Source organism: Carassius auratus, chromosome 4 (genome assembly GCF_003368295.1).
Source record: "Carassius auratus strain Wakin chromosome 4, ASM336829v1, whole genome shotgun sequence".
In the NCBI taxonomy this organism is placed as follows: domain Eukaryota; kingdom Metazoa; phylum Chordata; class Actinopteri; order Cypriniformes; family Cyprinidae; genus Carassius; species Carassius auratus.
In genome coordinates this window covers 9,855,412-9,876,009 of record NC_039246.1, presented here as the reverse complement: position 1 = coordinate 9,876,009, position 20,598 = coordinate 9,855,412, and the positions used below count along the sequence as shown (strand labels likewise).

Genomic DNA, 20,598 nt, shown 5'->3' with positions numbered 1-20,598 from the left:
AGGCACTATAAATTTCCTTTTCATTTCTTTAAATGTTTTGGTGAATGTGCCTTGGAGATCTTGTATGTACGCACATGAGCATGTGAGTATGTTTTAGGGCCATTGCTTTCCTGAGATTGAACTAGACTAAGATAATTAATTTGATCAATTATTAATATCGACTGTGTTGTGTACCTCTGCTCGCTTGCCTATCTCCAGGTAGGAACAGATAGGATGGAAAGCTCCGGTGCCACATATGTAAATATGTGTCTGGTTATATGGCTGCAGCACACGCACAAAGTTTGAGCATTCTTTCTGAAAAAGACAACATACAAAAATATCTGTTAAACAAGATAATATAAAACATGTCTATTAAGAAGATATTGTATATGGAACTTGGATATAAAGCAACAACCCGAACACCTTATCAACCTACTTTTAAGCAAGAACCACACACATTTTCTTTAAAAAATGTGAAAACAGTTTGTAAATATCATAATTTCTCACTTTCAGACTCTCTGGTTCTGTATAACCCCTCTTATGCAATGCAGTTATTTTACATTTATGATGCATGATGAAATACTGCACTTACATTTTAAGAACATCTAAATTGACACAAGATCCGTAATAAATAGGTAAATGAGACATTTAAAATCTACGTAAACCTAATATTTAAGATATTATTGTAATTAAATTGCCTTTGAGTTCATGACGGTTGAGTAATGACGATCCCACCTGTTTCATCCATCACAATATCCTGTCAGCCAACTCTCATTAGCGCTGAAAAGTGTGTGTGTGTCTGGTTTTGATGAAAGGTAAATGTATAGCACATGTCTTAAGGCCATCTGAATGAGTTGGCGAGAGCCGATGAGTGAATTGTTTCATGTGAATGAATGCTCTTTAACTCCCTTTCATTTGCAAGATATGCGAGGACCAGGGTTCAACAATAATAAACCGACACATTATAAACACACTGCACGAACAAACACACAACCATGCGCATGCACACACCTTTCCACAGCTATTGAGAAAATAAAGCAGGTCCATCTGTGTAAACACTGATGGTCTCGGCCCGATGTGTGCTGTCTGAATGAGAGTTGTCATTTAAGAGCACAGGAAAGGGTGTTGTCATCTCTGTGTGTGTTTTCACCACAAAGACACATACACACTCTTATTTAGCACACGTGTGTGTGAAGAAAGCCAAACAATAGATAAATGCAGGCCTGTTTCCCTCGATTACATCCAGTTCAGTTCAGTTTGAGCAAGCTATTCAAAGCAGATAATAAATGCTTGTATAAGGCTCAGATTTTCTGGCAACATGTTCAGTTTTCTTACAAATCCAGTGACCTCAATTACCTGCAACCGCCAATCCGATCGCTGCTTACACATATGTGTGACCCATCTTGGTCAACCCACACAAAGGCACTTTAGTGTTTCAATGTAATGGCTTTTCCAAGCTAAAGGAAATGTGTGTATTTCTAACATAATAATTCCACGTGCACTATAAAATTCATCCCTTCCTGCAACAGGCGGAATGTTTTAAGTTTCCCATGGCCGGTATTGTTTTTAAGGCCCTCGCCTGCTGCGACAGAGCCAAGTGTGGTGTTCACGTGAGAGAGAGGTGGCTGAACTGGCACTCTCCGAAGTTTACTATGTATACAAACCTCAAGTTGTAATAACTGGGTGGTGTAGTATAATTACAGTGTAACTACTGTGTAATTAGACACATATAACCCTGCTGTTTTATCTTCAAGGTCCATAAAGAAAGGACCTGCTTCGCGGCCAAAGCTGTGAAGCAGAAAAGTGAGTGTACTTTCATGAGAGTGAGAGATATATGATACCCTTTCAGATAAGATAAGCAAAGAGTGTTGGGGATTACGATTTAGACACATCTGTAATTACGTACAATACTAACAACACGGTAGTGACTAATTTAATTCACACATGAGTGAAGTCATGAAAAGATAATAACAGTATAGGGCTTGTCAATGTCAAACCTAACGCACAGTTAAATATATATATATATATAAAAAAATACAGCTACTGTAGATTAGCCTGCACCAATCTGGCAAATTGTACATATATTACCAGGGTTTTACATTAGTTAACAAAAATTGAAATATTCAGAACTTCACTGTAACATCAGTGCAATTTTAAATTCTTGATAACAGAACAGATGATTTTAAAATAGTCATGCTGTACTGTGTCATTAAATGATGAAAATAGCTTCATTATAGTGATTTTTGCCTTTAATAAATGTTCTCGCAGCCAGTGTGAAGGGTTGAAAAAATATGATCAATTCAGTGACTTACTTTAATATGAATAAGAATATTTCACATTTATTCTAGTGCTGTCAAATTGATTAATTGCGATTAATCACATCCAAAATAAAACCTTCTAATATATATATATATATATATATATATATATATATATGTGTGTGTGTGTGTGTGTGTGTGTGTGTGTGTGTGTTTGTTTATATATACATTTTCATATTTATATATGTAAATATTTCTTAAATATTTAAATATTTTTGTTAATTCTACACATAAATATACACAGCACACACACATATTCTATGTAAACAAGCTTTTATTGTGGATGCAATTTATCACTATTAATCGATTTGATAGCACTAATTTATTCAGAATACATAATGAGTTTTAAAGATGACTCAACCCCGAGTAGATTTCACAAATTTAAGTATGAAATGGCAAAGTAACTACATTTAAATGTATTAAAAACAACAAATAAACAAATTATAAAATAAATATATTACAAAACAAGTGACTTAAAGTAAAAGGAAATAAGTAAATTAGCAAATACCAAAAAAAAAAATAATCTAGATAATTTATAAAATGAATAATAAATAAATATTTCACAAAGAATGCTGAGGAAGTAAAAATATACGTGGAACTATAATGATTCAAAAGTGCCAGTATTTGGACATAACACTATTACAGTTGATTCATAAACATGCATAAGATAGATTTAAGACAATTTCACAGCTAATATTTGAGATTCACTGCATAATGTTGTTACACACTATACAGTTGTCAACTACAGCAACTAGCAGCCATGAGTTTACTAACCCACACTCAGCATTTTTTATAAAGCGCTTTATTATCATAAGTATTTAATAACTGAACTGATTCTCACTAATTCTTTGTAAATTATGCATTTATTGTAAATATATAGTACTGAGACTTGAATGAATAGTTATGAAGAGTGCTGCTGAGATATTTAACCCTTGTCTCACATGAATCACCCAGAGTTTCGACCGAGCAGCGGGGCAGTTGTACCAGCTGTCGTTTTGGGCTTGTTTTTGCCTCGGCTGGCCAAGCCAAATGTGAGAATGAAGAGATTTATGGTTGCGGAGAAGGAAATGCTCTGGTAATACCCTAATCAAGCATTCATGCTCTCTCGCTAGCAGCTTTCAACAACTCTGTCTCCAGAACAAACATTTTCACAGCACGCAAATGCCATTATTCTGAGCTGGTGAATTTGTGTGTATGTAACGCCTGATAAACCCTTCATAGCCAGTGCCAAAAGCTACGGTTCCTTTAGGATGCATGTGGTAAACACGTGATTTATGCACCTCATTGCAATATCAGGTGACTTTATTTAAGGTTGTACATCTCTCAGAAGTAGGTCTGGTGAATTATCTGTAATAATCCTTCTCCCCTTCTGCCCCACCATCTCAACGGGAACCCAGCCGTGAAATTACCATCAGAAACAACACACACACGTACAGAGCAAGCGAGAGCCGGGTTGATAAATAAACCATTTCTGTTTTAAAGAAGGGCCAAGGGTTGCTGGATCTAAACACAGAATATAAACTCTCGAGAGGAACAGACGAGCGTGTGCACCAGCAAAACTCCTTCGCTAAAGGCAACCGTGATCAATCAAGCCAAAGTGCACATGCAACACCCGGCCTGAGTAAAACAGGTCACACATACACATATAGTAAAGGTTCTTTAATGAACACTTTTCTTGTCATGAATCATTTTTCATGTCCATGGTGCTTTAGAAAACCATCAAGAACCATGTTAATGGTGCTTTAGAGATGAAAAAATCTCTTGATAGTTTTTAAGATCAGTGTATAGCTACACTAAGAAAATGAGTAAAAATGATTTTCACTTTGAATTCTATGGAAGCCCGTTTCCATATGGAGCCAAAAGAGTATCAATAAAGATAAATGCACACACTACATTCACATATGCACACATAGGATTCATACATGCAAACACATAATCCATAAAAACACACACAGGATACACAAATGTGCACAAAATTCACAAATGCACACACAAAATTTAAAAAGCACAGAAGATTCACAAATGCATACAAAATTCAGAAATGCACACAAAATTCAGAAATGCAAACAACATTTACAAATGCACTCAAGATTCACAAATGCACAGGACAAGATTCAGAAATGTATTTCTGATGCACACACACATGTATCTTGATTTACAAACTGCTTGCGGTCTGTGAACTTCACTGCATTTGTGGGTGAATTTTGAGACTCCCTTGACTTGGCTCAACACACAAATGTCTTTATTTAAACAGGGAATGATCTGCAACCAATCAGATATCTCCCTTGTTTTAGCCAATCACAAGAATGCACCCCACGTGGGGGATTGTTTACTTATAAGCCAATCAGCGAACGACTCACTTTCCTCAGCGAACAACTCACTTTCCTCAGCGAACGATTCACTTTCCTCACGCAGCAAACGACTCACTTTCCTCAGCGAACGACTCACTTACCTCACGCAGCCGGCGACTCACTTTGCGCAACAGGAGACTCACTTTCCGCAGGCGGAGATTCACTTTCCTCTCGCAGCGAACGACTCACTTTCCTCATCGAACAATTAACTTTCCTCACGAGTCACGCAGCGAACGACTCACTTTGTTCATGCAGCGAGCGACTCCCTTTCCTCAGCGAACGATTCACTTTCCTCACGCAGCGAAGTTGAGCAAACGATTCACTCTCCTCAGCGAACGACTCACTTTCCTCACGCAGCGAAGTTGAGCGAACGATTCACTTTCCTCAGCGAACGACTCACTTTCCTCACGCAGCCTGCGACTCACTTTGCGCAGCCGGAGAGTCACTTTCCTCTCGCAGCGGACCACTGACTCTCTCTTCATGTAGGGACCGAATATTGTAATTAAAGTGACTTCTATATTGCATCCAAAATAATATTTAGATATATTTAAATATTCAAAAAGGTGTAACTTTTTTTTTACTTTCATTAAAATATTTCAAATTTATGAATCCATGGTTAACTTTTTTTTCTGCAGTCACTGGGCTATATGTACTGAGACATTTTTTTATTTATATTTTGTAAAAAATAATAGAAAATAAACCTGAATTGTAATCTAAACATCTGTATCTTCATACAATTTCATAAGTAGGCTATAATATGCCCAGGCATATCGGCTCTGTGAATGCGTTCATGTGATTGGCTTATAAGTAAACAATCCCCCACGTGGAGTGCATTCTTGTGATTGGCTAAAAGAAGGGAGATATCTGATTGGTTGCTGATCATTCCCTGTTTAAATAAAGACATTTGTGTGTTGAGCCAAGTCAAGGGAGTCTCAAAATTCACACACAAATGCAGTGAAGTTCACAGACAGCAAGCAGTTTGTAAATCAAGATACATGTGTGTGTGCATCAGAAATACATTTCTGAATCTTGTCCTGTGCATTTTTAAATCTTGAGTGCATTTGTAAATGTTGTTTGCATTTCTGAATTGTGTGTGTATTTCATAATTGTGTGTGCATTTCTGAATTTTGTATGCATTTGTGAATCTTCTGTGCTTTTTAAATTTTGTGTGTGCATTTGTGAATTTTGTGCACATTTGTGTATCCTGTGTGTGTATTTATGGATTATGTGTGTGCATGTATGAAAACTATGTGTGCATATGTGAATGTACTGTGTGCATTTGTAAATTTTGTGCGCATTTGTGTATCTTGTGTGTGTATTTATGAATCATGTGTGTGCATGTATGAATCCTGTGTGTGCATATGTGAATGTACTGTGTGCATTTATCTTTATTGAGACTTTATTGGCTCTATATTTCCACCACTAAATATATATATATAAAAAAAAAAGGTGATTTCATGTTTTTATCTCACCATTCTGACTTTCTCTTTTTAGTTGCAAGTTAAAGTCACAATTCTGATATAAACTCATTGCAGGTAAAGAAAAGTCAGAATAGCAGAATATAAACTCACAATTGTCACACACTTTCAATTCTTATTTAAGAAAAAAAGGTCTGAGTTGCAAGATGAAAACTTGCAATTGCGAAAAATGTCAGAATTGTGACCTTTTTGAATTGTGACCAAATTACCTTTTGTAAATATTTATTCAGTGGCAGAAACAGGCTTCCATAGAAAACGCTACACTCGGCGATACCATAGAAGCAGCATTTTTGGTTCTACAAAGAACCATTCAGTCAAAATGTTCTTTTAAGAAATCTTTTTTACCTTTTTATAATTGAAGAACCTTTTTTCACCACAAAGAACCTTTTGAGAAACAAAGGTTCTTCAGATGTTAAAGGTTCTTTATGGAACCATCTAGACAAAAAGTAAATTTTTACAAACAATTACATAGAATAGCCAAGTAACTCATTAAATTAAACATTACATTTAGTAGAAAAACTATAATAGCCTTTTTTGTACGAATAAAACGTTTTTGTGAAACGTCCCAAAAATCTTTAAAATAATTTTTCACAGTAGGCCTAGATGAACTCTGAAAACTTTTCAGCAATTTTGTCTGCTGATTCTGGAAAATTCAGGGGAATATTTTTCCATTATTTATACATTATGGCCACTTGAAAAAAAGTCTCTCACCAAGGCTACAATTAATTTAACAAAATACAGTAAAACCAGTTATACCAGGAAATGTTATCTATTTTAATATATTTAAAAATGTAATTTATTTCTGCCATGGCAAAGCTACATTTTCAGCAGTCATTACTAGTCAGTCTTCGGGGTTATATGAACTTTGAGAAATATTATCAATGTTGAACTGTTGTTTTATATTTGTGTGAAAATCATAATACATTTATATCAAGATTCTTTTATGATAAAATGTTCTAAAGCATCTAACAGCATTTACTTTAAACATAATTTTTTAAACATTTAAAAGTCCTTATTATCACTTCTGATCAATTGCTGAATAAAAGTATTAATTTCTTTCTTTAAAAAAAAACAAACAAACAAAAAAACTTTGAATATTTCTGAAGTGAGTCACATACCCTAAATATACCCAAAAGATCAATGTAGTTTGATGCAGTTCTGATTTCAAAAGGAAGTTTGCCCACACTTACCCCAAGGTCTTTTCCAGCCCACTTGCATTCATCGCGTTTGGAAGGTGTGGCAGGCCAGGAGATCTATAAAACAAGAATAGAGAGAAGGTGTGAGAATATGTGCAGAGCGAACACAATGAACTGTAAATGACTGACTAAGGCACTCAGCATGAAACCTGGCTGTAAAATAATCAACGACTGCTGCCTGCCGTCCTTCTGCCACCTCCATCTGTGACGACGATGAAGACAGAGGATAAAAACTACCATTCCTCTTATCCAGGGAGCACACGATAGATACACACACACACACATACACAGGCCTGCTAAGTGTTTTTTATTCTGTGTTATCTTCCTCTAAGATCTGCTAAGGTATTCTGTCTGAGAAAGTAATTTGGTTAATTGCGATAATTTGCCAAGTTCTTATCTTTAAACGATGGCATTGGTGAAGTATGCATGATTTCTGTGTGTGTTCAATAAAAGCCAGCTTTTAACCCTTACAAGGAGCAAATTTAAAGCAAAAGGTCTGCATCCTCCAGGAAAAAAAGAAAAAAAGAATAAAAGCATGAAAAAGAAAGAGGAAACCAAAGTAATGGAATCCAGAGAGAGAAAGAAAGAGTGATTGAGAGAGATAGAAAGAGAAGCATTACGCTGCAGATATGATCAGGGAATGAAAAACAGAGGGAGGCAAGCTGAGATCAAATGGGCAGATGGAAAGAAGGAGAAAGTTGTGCAGCTAATAAGAGTGAGATGGACGTCTCTGATGACCCTGGGTTTCTCCGACACACTCCATAAAATCCCTCACCAATCATTCTTGCTAAATGCAGACAGAGGGAAACACCATGAATTACCATTCACAACATATTTTACTGCTGAATGTGACATGTTTCCAAGGCAAGCAGGATATTCAGCTTGAAAAATGGAAGGGCACAGTTTGATTTGATCATGAAAAATTGAGTTTCTATAAAAAAATAAAAACTCAATTTAGCTCATGATTAACAAGCTGTGTGGCCTAAGTGACATGGTGTTTTGAAGAGGATTATGACCTATTAATTTGAATAAGACGACTCTTCAAATAGCATGCAATATTAATCGCTCACAATAAGACTAGGAACATCCATTCATCTATGCTGATGTTAAGGCAGGCCAGTGCAGTACGTCACCTGTTTGACGTCTCTGTTGATGTTGACCAGGTCAAAAGAGAAGATGTGATCCTCCGCTCCAACAAGTAATCTTCCTCTCTCCTCATCCATCAGGAACGTGTCGTAACCTGAACTGTTTGCCAACCCAGTGAAAGTCACTAGATTACTGGATTCCAGCATTTCTGAAGGACAGAACAAAAAAAAAAAAAAGAAGGCATACATAACTTAGAACTCATTTGTTAATTTGCTTTATAAAGCAGTAAACAAAACAATGCTTGTGTCAGGTTTAAAGAAATCCAACAAGTAGGTCCCAAAATGCTCAATGTTATTTATACATACCTGCATACATACATAAATGAAGGTACCGAAATATATTGCTGATTATTTATTTATTATTACAAATTTAATTATGCACCTATTTCTTTAAATTATAAATATTTCAAAATAACAGTTAACTTATTTTTGTGTGTGTCAGGTTAGCAGAAAACTTAAGTAGGCCCCATAATTTATTGCTAATAACGCTTTATACTTTCATATATTCGTTTATTTACCTATGTTTAAAATAATTTTAAATACATTGCTGATATTGTTACATATTTTATATCAAATTCATTTAAATCTTACATTTTTACATTTAAATAATTTTAAGTAACAAATTGTAAAAATATAAACTTAATATAAACACATTTATTTTTTCTATAAATTACAATAAACACAATTTTTTTTCTTTATTTAAATGTTTTTATACACCTATTTCGAAAGTTATTTGTTGCACTTTCTGCATCTTTGAAAAACAACACTAATCATATGTTTAGTTACAATTTCTTTAAAACCACCTTGGTGTTTAGTGAACCACAACTGTATCTTTTCAAGCATAGCACGAAAAACTGCTGAGGAAAACACTGCATGAACAAATCACAAGGACCAAATCTAGTGTATGATCAGCTGACCCACGTAATCATTTATATGAGCTTAACACATGACAGAATAACCAAATTTCTCCGTGTGTGTGTGCTGGGTTTGAGGTAGTATCAGAACAGGTCTTAAACATGCTGGTGTATACAGCTTATTTAATAGTTCTTGTTCCACTTTGGCACTTACGTCTACATTGCATAGTCTATATAAAGCCAGAGGGCCTGATTTAGCATTTGTGTGTATAGAAACACTGCAACATCATGATACAAGAATCTGATACTAATATAGTTTGCTGCATACATCTTTCAACACCAGCACTAAAAGCCTACTTTAAATTTGGGTGTGTCAAACCTATTTGCACAATAATTCTGAGTAAATCACTTGCAATACACCAGCTTAGAGACCACACGCAGTTTGTTAGATTGCACAAGACAAAATTAGTACAGCTTTATTTGGAATCCTAGTAACTCGGGTCAAAGGAATAGCTAATCAAGCAAAAACTGCTGTTGTTATGGCAGATGCAGCCAAAGAAACTATCTGTTCAACCAGACACTGTGAAAATATAATGACCTGAGGCACAAAAATCTGCCAGATCTGTCACTCTACCAGTGAGCAAGGAAACAAGGTTGGATAAAAGTAAGAGATGGCTAAAGGGAAAGAAAAGTGAAGAGGAGATGAAGTGAGAATGATAGGGAAGAGGTGAAAGAGAGAAATGGCTTTGGAAAAGAGCTTGCAGGAGCCACGGGCCAGAACATCTGCTCAAGGGAGAGGGTGAGGTCAACATCTCGAAAACGTTTCTGCAACACACACACGAATCATAATCAACAGTGACACGCCAAGACTGCAGCTCCTCTCCAGAGCCCAGATCAATCCGCTCCTATAGTAGCCATCTGTGTTTCTCGCCGCTAAGATTCTGGACAACTGTGTGGTTGTGGGAGAGGGAGAGCGCGAGCAAGGGAAAGCGTTAAGGAGAAACAGACCATCCTTCCTTTGCCTGTGTCAATAACGGTGCATATCAAATGTAGAACAGCGTTCCCGCAGGGCCGAATGCAGAACAGGCACGGTTCAGTCTGTCCGTTCCTGCTCAATTCGTTCTCTGCTTCTAACACGAGAGTTTCATTAAGCGATCGCAAGCAATATCCAGATTTATGAACAGATGCCAGGCCTGTCTGACAGACTCCGGCTGAGTCAGAATATTGAGCAAGTTTTCTTTTATGCAAGACGATACATACAGAAGGGTCTTTTATCACCTTGAATGGGTTTATTTAAATCATATCACATGAGGAAAAGATCTATATCAGCACTCCGGTAATTGGTTAACTTGCACTAAAGTGTAAAAGATGTTGTTTGTTGTTTTTTTAAAAGAAAAGATACTTCAAGAGATCAGCAATGACAGCATGAGTCTATTTAAAATAAATTATATATTTTTTGGATTTCTATTCTTCACAGAAACCTGAAAAAAAATAAATAAGAAGAAATACATCCACAACAAATTAGCGTATTAAAATTATTTCTGAAGGATCATGTGACACTGACGACTGGAGGAATTGGACATTGTAGCTTTTCCATCACAAGCAATAAATTAAATTTTTATATTTATTAAAATAGAAAACGGCTATTTTAAACCGTAATATTATTATTTCACAACATTGCTGTTTTTACAGTTTTTTTAATGAAAGAAATGCAGCCTTTGTGAGAAAGAGAGACTTCTATTGAAAACATTCAATATTTTACCAACCCCAAACTTATTAAAGGCTGCCAAACAAATAACTAAATGGAGATGAAAACAGAGGTTGCCAAGTAATACAAGAGACATCAAACTATGATGATTCTTGGGGTCAAAAATGTATAATAAAGTTAGCTAAACCGTGTACAAAAATATTTGACAGCAGAAAGTCATAAATGACAAATCAGAAATTAAGCATCAGAGAAGAGTTTAATTAATGACAAGCAAACTTCGGTAAGAAAACACTGCATATTCAGAAATCTATATCTATATACTGGTGCTTAAAGAACCAAGAACCCAGAACCCATTCAACTGACATGAAGAACATGAAGAATGTTATATCATGAAGAACCACATAATCAACTCAAGAAGCCTATTCAACAAATCAAGGTTCTTGAGTAGAAGAATCTAAAGGAATTTCTGGCTGGTGCTGCTTCTGGCGAACACATTTAATAAGAAATATTAATGGTCAAAAGTAAATTGCATTCAGCAAATAAAAGAAAGCCACACTTATTCCTTCTTGCCAGAATTCAGGGGAGGCCTAAAAGAACATAGAAGGACATCTCATCTTTCTTGTCTTTTCTCACTCCCTTGACTCTATTATTCTCACTCATCTAGTCTTTGCTTCAATCCATGTGCCAAATATTCTTATTCTTAGCCTCTCTTTTCTCTGCCAGTGTCTGTATTACTGCCATTAGGTGTACTTCTCCAAAGCCCCACTCTCCTGCCATTCTGGCTCAAGATCTGACGGCCGCGTCTGGCACTTTCACTATTCCCCTGCTCAAAGTGATTGACTGGTGCTTGAACTCTGAAGACCATTTCTTAAAACGTTGCCTTGGCTAGACCATCACAAAAGGTAGCCGTCATATGGTCCATGATCACACAAACACACTCACTTTATCTGGAGATACATCAACCTGGATAGGAGCTTAGAGTAAATGGAGTGTGAGATTTAAAAAAGGAAGTTGAACAAATGTCTTTCACTCTTTCTCAGTCTCTCTCCATCCTGCAGACTGAGAACTGTGCTGTCAACTCTTCATATATCATAGAGAAGTCTCTCATTCACTTAATATATTTAAAAGTGCTCAAGTGGTAGAGCATTGTCTTAGCAGTACAAGGTTGTGGGTTCGATTCCCAGGGAACACATTAGGTAAAAACTGTTAGCCTGAATGCACTTTTGAAGTCACTTTGGATAAAAGTGTCCGCTAAATTCATAATTTTTTACAAAAATATATTAAACTTAAATATAAAAACTTTTTAGTTTTTAGAAAATTTTTAATATCAGTTATAAAAATATACAAATATAAAACCTCACTAATCAATTAGTTGACCAATTAGGTGATTAGGTTATTCACATGGCTGAAATAAGTTGATTATTAAGGACAAAAATTTAAAAGCAGTATGTCCAACACAACCCAAAAATGAATTAAGAGTGAACAGACCAGTGTTTAGGAAGTGAAATTTAGTGCAAAACTAATAATACACACAGTCTAATGGACAAAAAGCAGTTTTGGATTTTAGTGAGGGGATACAGTTACGTATCTCTGCATCTGTGTGTATGTGTTTCAGAGACGGGAAAGTGTGTGTGCGAGCTGCTGCCTCGGGCTACCAGCCGCCCCAGGAGAGCAAGGGAAGTGAGGAAAGAAGGTATAAAAAGTGAAAGAGTCCTGCAGATGGTTTGGGGCGCTACCTGTTTATTTAAGCCAGAACAATGGCACGCTTCAAAACACACGTCGTCGAACGTGACACGGTTTTGGCAAAAGTGCTCCTTCTCTCTGTTCTCTCAATGGGCTAAGTGTGTGGTTCAGTCTTGTCGGTTTTTTGTGCTTGAGAGAACTTTGATTTTAGAAACAGAAATTGCTTAACACGCTCTGGGATATTAATAAGTCCGAATTAATCATTTTAACTTGCTTTCGCATGCCGCAGGTTTTGGTAAGTTTCCCCAGTAACCGTGCTGGAGCTCAGTCTGCTGGATTGACAGCTGAGTGCAGGATGACATTTAATTCCACTGACACCAACAGGAAACTTAATCACTGTGTCACATTTATTTATGCACATTAGTTTTAATAAAAGATGCCTCTGTATGAACTGATTTATGTCACGGCCAACTGGCTAAAATTGCCATTCACAAAGCCAAATGGTAAGAAACAGAGTGATGCTTTTTGCAAGACGAATGTTGAAATGAATTTGTTTAGCTTGACAATGAATCTTGACAATGACAAAAAAAAATCTTAAAAGTACCTTAAAAGAGGCCTTATTAAACCGAATCGTTTTTTAGCTTAAAACATAAGCATCTGTGCCAAAACTGTAAATGTCATGTTGTCAGTGGTTGCATTTATGCACTTTCTTCTGTTGCACTCTAAGCCTGAAAGTCTGTCTGCGAACGCCAGCATAAAAACCAGCGCTCTCGCTGATGTCCTTTGTTGCAGAATGCAACACAATATTTGTGCGCGACCACATGAAATTCCTGTGTTGCCCTGATCCACAGAGAGAGGGGAGAGTATGTGGAACCATTTAATTACCCCTGAATCTGCTCGCGACATGACGGGTGAACCGCAGAGTCTGTTTGAAACTGGCCCCCGGCCACAGACCATGCAGAGGAAGCACAATCCGCTCTCCACAGCTCCAGATGACACACAAAACACAGAACATGTACAGAGAGAGACTGACAGCCAGAGATAATGTGACATTAAAACAAATCACCAAGAGACGAGGTTTACAAGAGTGAAAGTGAGAGACACAGTGCTGAAAGAGAGCTACATATACATTTTTACAGAACTTTTAGTTCTAGTTCTCTAGTTCTAGTTCTAGTTTTTTTTTTTTTTTTTTTTTTACGATGATGATGTTAAAAACTTGCTGCTTTTTTAGGTTCATTCTGATGACTGAGCCATCTATATTGACTTGAACTGACAGAAATATCGCCTTTACAAGCAGGGCTCCAGACTTATGAACCAGTTCTTTTTAATTAAAGTCATTTAAAGAAAAATCCCAAAAGCTTCAAACTTTCTCACATGTTCATTTGAACCAGACTCTCTCGGTCAGTGAATCATTCAGAGATGTTACTGGGTTCATACTAAGTCTCTCATTTAACTGGAAGTGATTCTTTCAATAAGATTTTTTTTTTTTTTTTTGGTACGATTCGCAAGGGACCATAAACCTATGATATAGTCTACTAAACATTAGGATTGTTTAGTATATACATTTGCAAATACTTTTACAGGACAACATGTACAAAATTATAACAAATAAAAATGACAAACATTTTTTATTAAGGAAATACATAGTGATGCTGGAAGTTGTTAACCCCCGCCCCCCCCATTTTTTGTCTAGAGCCCTGACAAGCAAACAAGTACACTACTAATACACATAGCCACTTAAGTCATACGAAATCTGACTCGTCTGGAAACGCTTGTCTAAGGACACCATTGAAATTCAATAACAGGTGTACCACTTCCCAATACACTGCGCTCAGTATCCAGTCAGTAACCTAATACACAACATATGACACACAGGTGTAAACACACACTGCATCTGAATAACAAATCACTCTGCTTATTAATAACTGTGTGTAATGAAAAGGAAGCTAAATGTGCAAATCACTGAGCCAAGTGGTTTCTGAGGGTCATTAAAGGAGTCTAACATCTAATAGGGGCAACAGAAGACTCAACACAACAGGATGTGATACGTAAAAAGGTCAATAAGGACGAAGCCCTTCCACAGCCACAGAGTAAATAATTCATGTGACAGAAAGACTTCAGGTGACCTTCAAGTTCCTCACAGCACTCCAGACAGAAGAGAGCAAAATAGAGCGAGAGAGTGAATGAGAAGAAGGACATGAAACATAAAATACACACACACACAGAATCATAGATAAAAACTAACAAACTACTTTTCCAAGAAGCAGTGAACAACAAGACAACAATATACACTATCAAATGTGTTCAGCCTTCATCTCATAATGAAGCTTTGGGAAATCCAGATGTTTTTTGTGAATCAGTTCATTCAGCTGATTCAGTAGATAAATAATTTACAAAAGAGTATTCTAACTGCCATTTAAAATATAGATACAGTAGGTGCTTAAAAAAACACAATCAAATTAAATTCAGCTATTGATTAAGGAGCCCCGTCCATGACATGCAAAAGAAAAAAAAATAGATACTGTGGCCACAAATTATAATTTGTGAAATTATAATTATAATTTGTACACTGATTTTAGTTCATATTTACATAAACTTAGGTCACATAACTACTAATGAAGTCCTTTGTTTTAATATAGTTGACAAATTTAACTACATTTAAATGTAAGAATAAAAACATTTTATAAATTATTTTAAATGGGGTATTTAAATATGTAATTATGTAATTATATGTAATTAATAATAATAATAAGAGTTTAACTGTAACAACTATCTAATAATTAACTATCTATTTTAAAAGTAGCTTCATTATGTGAGAATTAGAGAAAAAGAGAGAGAGAGAGCGAGACAAAAGAAACAGAGAAAGACAGAGATCTACTTCTGGTGAAGTGGGTGAAAACAGACAGGCAAGAGACGGATGCAGATGAGGCCGTGAGAGAAACCAACATCATTCCCAGCCTCTCCATATAATCATTCCCATCCACCCCGAATCCTGGCCCGACTCCAGCTTGCACTTCACCCGGCAGCCAGTGAACAACCCGCTATTATAGGATGCCTCCAGTCTGCGTCCAGTGCGGTCGGGCGCGGAGTGTCTATTTCGGAAGATTTGAGCTGAATTCCGACGACTCGCAGTCTCTCTTCGTCCCAGTGTCGCCCATCCCAATCAATCCCAGGAGGCCATGGGGCAGGGTAATGAAATGCGAAGCCTGGTAATTACGCTGTAGTGAGTAATTATCAGGTTGATTCACAAGCACTTTAAAGTCCCCGATGCACCATTTTACCAGCGTGTGACAATGGGATGGCCTTTTCCACAAAGGGACCCCCCCATCAGAGGCATGTGTCCATATTTTGCCACCTGCAGGGGGCAGTGTCTTCATATGCACTGACCACCTCCACCCTAATCTGGCATCTCACATGGTATTTATGTGGGGTTTTTGGGCACACATGGACCCTGTCACCCGCTGCTAATCCTACAGTGTGAATTCACAACCTCGTAACCACAAGTTTGAGATCCGAAAGGCAATCTGACAAGCATGTGAAGGCATATCCCACAACGTACTGACAGATGAACGGGCCGCTGATAGCTCTGACAAGAGCAATTTTCACAGACGGTAGTTTAAAGCGTACGAGGGGAATAAAGAGAACACATAGTGCTGATATAATACTAATACTAAGATGGATCTCTCCGTCTGTGATCGTCGGACTGGCCTCCCCAGAGGCTGCACGACTGAATTGCAAACTCTGTGTGCAACTCATGATAAATCTGTGTGTGTGTGTGTGAGAAAAAGATAGCCTTTCCCCTTCTCAGCACTCGTTGGAGAGTACGTCTCTGGAGAGCATGTCTGCGCGTTTATTTGGCTTAATTACTATGCTGGATTCACAGGGGGAGTGAGAATGAATGACACTTCACTTAACGACTATCCTCTCCTGGCCAACTACTGTCTGCCCACCGCCTTCATTAAAACAGCCGCTCTCTTCCCCTCCCGTTCCCTCTTTGCCACTCTTCCTCCATCCTTTCCTCTCTTCCTCTCTCTCGTTTTAACACTCAGACACTGTGTGGGTGTGAACAGCGATCTGTCATACTGCAGAGCATCAAAAGAGCCATCAAGCACCTGTGGACTATGCCTCTCCATTACACACATACACACACAAACAGCTCTATCACCATGGCCAGGTGTCTAATTATCTAAGCCTGCCTCCATTCTCACACATCTTGCTGGCCAAAACCACATCAGACACATTTCTGTCTCACACACACATATAATGTCTCACTCATGATAATCCAATAGGAAAACAAGTTATTCTACAGTACAACTTACTGTATGTGGGGCCCAAGTTTTCTTGATACTGATCTTCATATTTATAATTAATTTTTTTTAAATCGGTATCTATCTATCTATCTATCTCTCTCTCTCTCTCTCTATATATATATATATACACACACACACACACACACACACACACACACACAATATATACAAACACATATATACACATACACACACACCTATAATTGTACATTATATAAATACAATGTACAATTTTATGACAGAAAATGAGATTGACAAACAAATGTTGTATCAAAAGCAATTATTTATAGTAATATTTGTTCAAAATTCACTCTTTAACAATTATTAAAAAGGGAAACTTTTCTTTTACAAGGCTGTCAGTAGATTTTGGAGGTAGAATAACTTGTAAATGACATGTTACTATTTCCATGCTACTAGTCTTGCATTTCTGTTTGCTAACTGCTCTTTAGGCATTATCTGGTGATCAAATTAGTCTTAACACACCTGAATAAAATGCTACAACAGACTGTTTTCTAACCAGGCATAAAGCGTTAAAGTAACAAGCGATTCAAACTTTTTGCTCATATATATCAACGAGCGACAGGACATTTGACATTTTATCAAATGATTAGATATGAATGTGTGTGGCATCACACTGCAGCTGCCCTGCTCTAGAGATCCCATTTGTCCGAAATCCTCTTCCACAAAAGTGTTACACAAACACCAATTATCATTTGATTGGGCGGTGGCAGTGTTACATCACACAGCATTTTTTCGCAATAATTGGAAACATCAAGTTTGTTCTCAGTTTAAGAAGATTCAGAATTCAGTAAAAAAAAAAATCAGAAAAACATCTTATTGTACAGAATGTTTGCCATTTTGATATCCCCAACATTTGTACATTTTGCATAGCAGTATAGCTATTTTCTGTTTTTATCTGACTACAACTGTCAATCAAACTAAATCCAAATCCATTACAACATACAAAATAATTTCAGAAAAACATATCCATAAAGTTCACAGGTGGCGTAAGTTTGGAAAGCATTTTGATGACGCAACGCGAGACTGTTTTCCCACAATGCTTTGTGCCATCCAAGCACAACAGCATTAACTCAGAGAAGCATGTGATTGATCACAGGTGGACCTGCATCTTTTATGTATTAAAGTCTCCAGCCTTTCCTCCTAAAGTTAAACAGCAGATGCTGATGCTCGGAGCAACAATTGGTTTCTTAAATCCTCTCCGTTCTCTGACTCTCTCTTTCCTAACAACACATTCTCAGACAAAAATAAATGGTCTTTTTCACTCCTCCTTCATTCTCTGTATCTATAAAAGAAATGAGAGGGCGTTAAACAGACCCTGGTGGGGTAAACCCATGCCACACACAGACCTTACAATCAACACACCAGAAGCGCAGAATCACTGACAGAACAGAAGGCTATATTTACCAAATGAGGGAGAGAGAGATCACCGCCACACATAGATGCGTACACTTTTGGTCATGTTCCTAAACAAAGAACCACAGCAAGCACGCTAAGCTTACATTAAAAAAGGGAAACAGCCCGAAATATGCCAAAAATGCTGCCGCTTATTTCCGTGAGAGATGAAAGCTCTGGGTTACAAAGAGGCTGTTATAGTCTGGATCTCTCTGCTGTCTCCTTTAAAATAGCACAGCCCGGAGAATAACATGTTTGCTGTTACCACCATTCACGCATAGCGGCCAGCATCGTCAAAGAATTCAAATACAGTGTATGGAGTACAGTATGAGAGAATAATGCTTTAAAATATGCAATGTGTGCGAGCAAGTATGCATATTTGCTAGAATCTGTACACATGTCAATTTATTGTGACAAAGCTAGTAAACTCAAAGGTATTTCGGCGTCAGTACAAGTTGAATTGACAGAACTAAACGCCCCACTTATTCCTCCCTTTCATCTAAAAAAGCTAAATTCTAGGTTAAAAGGGGGCACTTAGAATGGAAGTAAAAGGGAAAGATCTTTAAATGTAAAAACACTTACTGTTTCAACAATATAGCCACAAAACATAAACCATATACATAGGTTAACATTTCACTTTCTATCCTTTTCTGTGTATTTACTTCTAATTTCGACAACTTTGTTGCCATGACAATAGAACATCATAAACCCTAAAATGACTAAAAATAGCTTTACAGCACACGTTTTAACAAGAGAATCAATGTTAGTTATCTTATCCAATTAGACGTTTCACTTTAAAATGTTCACTTACAAATTGGCCCCATTCACTTTGTTAGTGTTTCACTGTAACACATTTTTTATCTTCTTTCTTTTTTTATTTTTTAACAGAGAGTCAAAATTATATGCGTGCTAATCAGCATACAGTCAGTTGAGCTTAACATGCATTGAACCAGGATTATTCCCTTAAAGGATTGCTGTAAAATCAATTTGGAGGCATCAGAAATTAGATTTCTGGCTGCAAATGCAGAGTCATTACCCACGATACCTCATTCAGAGTTCACAAGCCATATGACAGGGTACAAGAGCAGAGTTTAGAGCTACAGAACAGTGCAACTGGAAAAATTATGTAGAAGAGCCAACACATGCACTTTGAACACATGGAAATAATCTGTTAGGGCAAAACAAGACTAAATCACATGCAAGAGAGTGGAAGAGACTGTCAAAATGAAACAGCAGTGACAGTGATGGAATTCAAATATATATTATGGCAAAAAAGTAAAAACTACAAATGTAAATTGGTGTAAGACAGGTAATGATCATTAAAAAAGGTTAAAAATCTTGGATGGTGATGGGACTAGTTCCAAAACTTACCCTTGTAAGAGAGCTTGAGTCTGGGCACGCTCTCTTTGGTGTGCTGGGGTGCAACTTTTCCAGGTAACGCCACCCCACACAACAGCAGAAAAATCCCAACTAGGTAATCCATGGTGCTGGAGCGCTGGCCTCCAGCCCAGGGGGGCTTGCAGCCCACAGTGCCCAGAGCAAAGTGCTTCCTCTGGGATAGCAGAGGTCTTCGGAGTCCCTCCTTACTTCAAAAGATCCAGCGCCTGGAGCTTCTCTCCAAGGAGGCAATCCGAAATCAGATCCCAAGCAAAGCAGGAGACATGGGTTCACATGGCTCCATGTGGGGGGCGTTTCACCAGTCGTGGGGGTAAAGGTGTACTCCTCAGGGATGCGTTGTTGGACCCTGGTTGGGAGGACTGGTGAGTGGGATTGTGTGTTTGCGGGAGAGGTAGAGTTTCAGTACCCTCTGTCTTCACTCCGGTTTCGCGCACACATGCTCTCACACACACTCTCACAGACTGCTGCTGCTTGTGTCCACGGCTCAGCCTGAATGAGGGAGAGAGAGAGAGAGAGAGAGCAGTACACCATCCACCGGAGCGCAGGAGGGGAGGGGAGAAGAGGAGAGGGAGGGGGAGCAGCTGAAGGGGGAGGACGAGGGAGCCGAACTGAAAGGAGAGGTATGTGAAAGACTCTTCTGCAAAGGTTTGGCAAAAGGTGTCCTTCTTTTCTGCATTGCTTATACTGTAGGCTGCACCTACAGTGTGTTGTCTTCCAACCTGCTCTCACCTTTTTGGGTTTCTGACATCATATTTCATCACATTC

The 20,598-nt window shown here is 37.5% G+C and overlaps 1 protein-coding gene across 1 annotated transcript in view; it reads right to left on the bottom strand.

Moving 5' to 3' along the window:
* The window catches only part of LOC113067750 (semaphorin-3aa-like), a 31,791-nt gene extending 11,873 nt beyond the window's left edge, over nt 1-19,918 (bottom strand). Inside the window, exons 1-4 of the mRNA XM_026240206.1 lie at nt 19,807-19,918; nt 8,456-8,616; nt 7,317-7,379; nt 175-294 (exon numbers count right to left, since the gene is read on the bottom strand). Coding sequence (XP_026095991.1) covers nt 175-294; nt 7,317-7,379; nt 8,456-8,616; nt 19,807-19,918 — 456 coding nt within the window. The remainder of the gene's footprint in view (nt 1-174; nt 295-7,316; nt 7,380-8,455; nt 8,617-19,806) is intronic.
* Nucleotides 19,919-20,598: the final 680 nt, after the last annotated feature.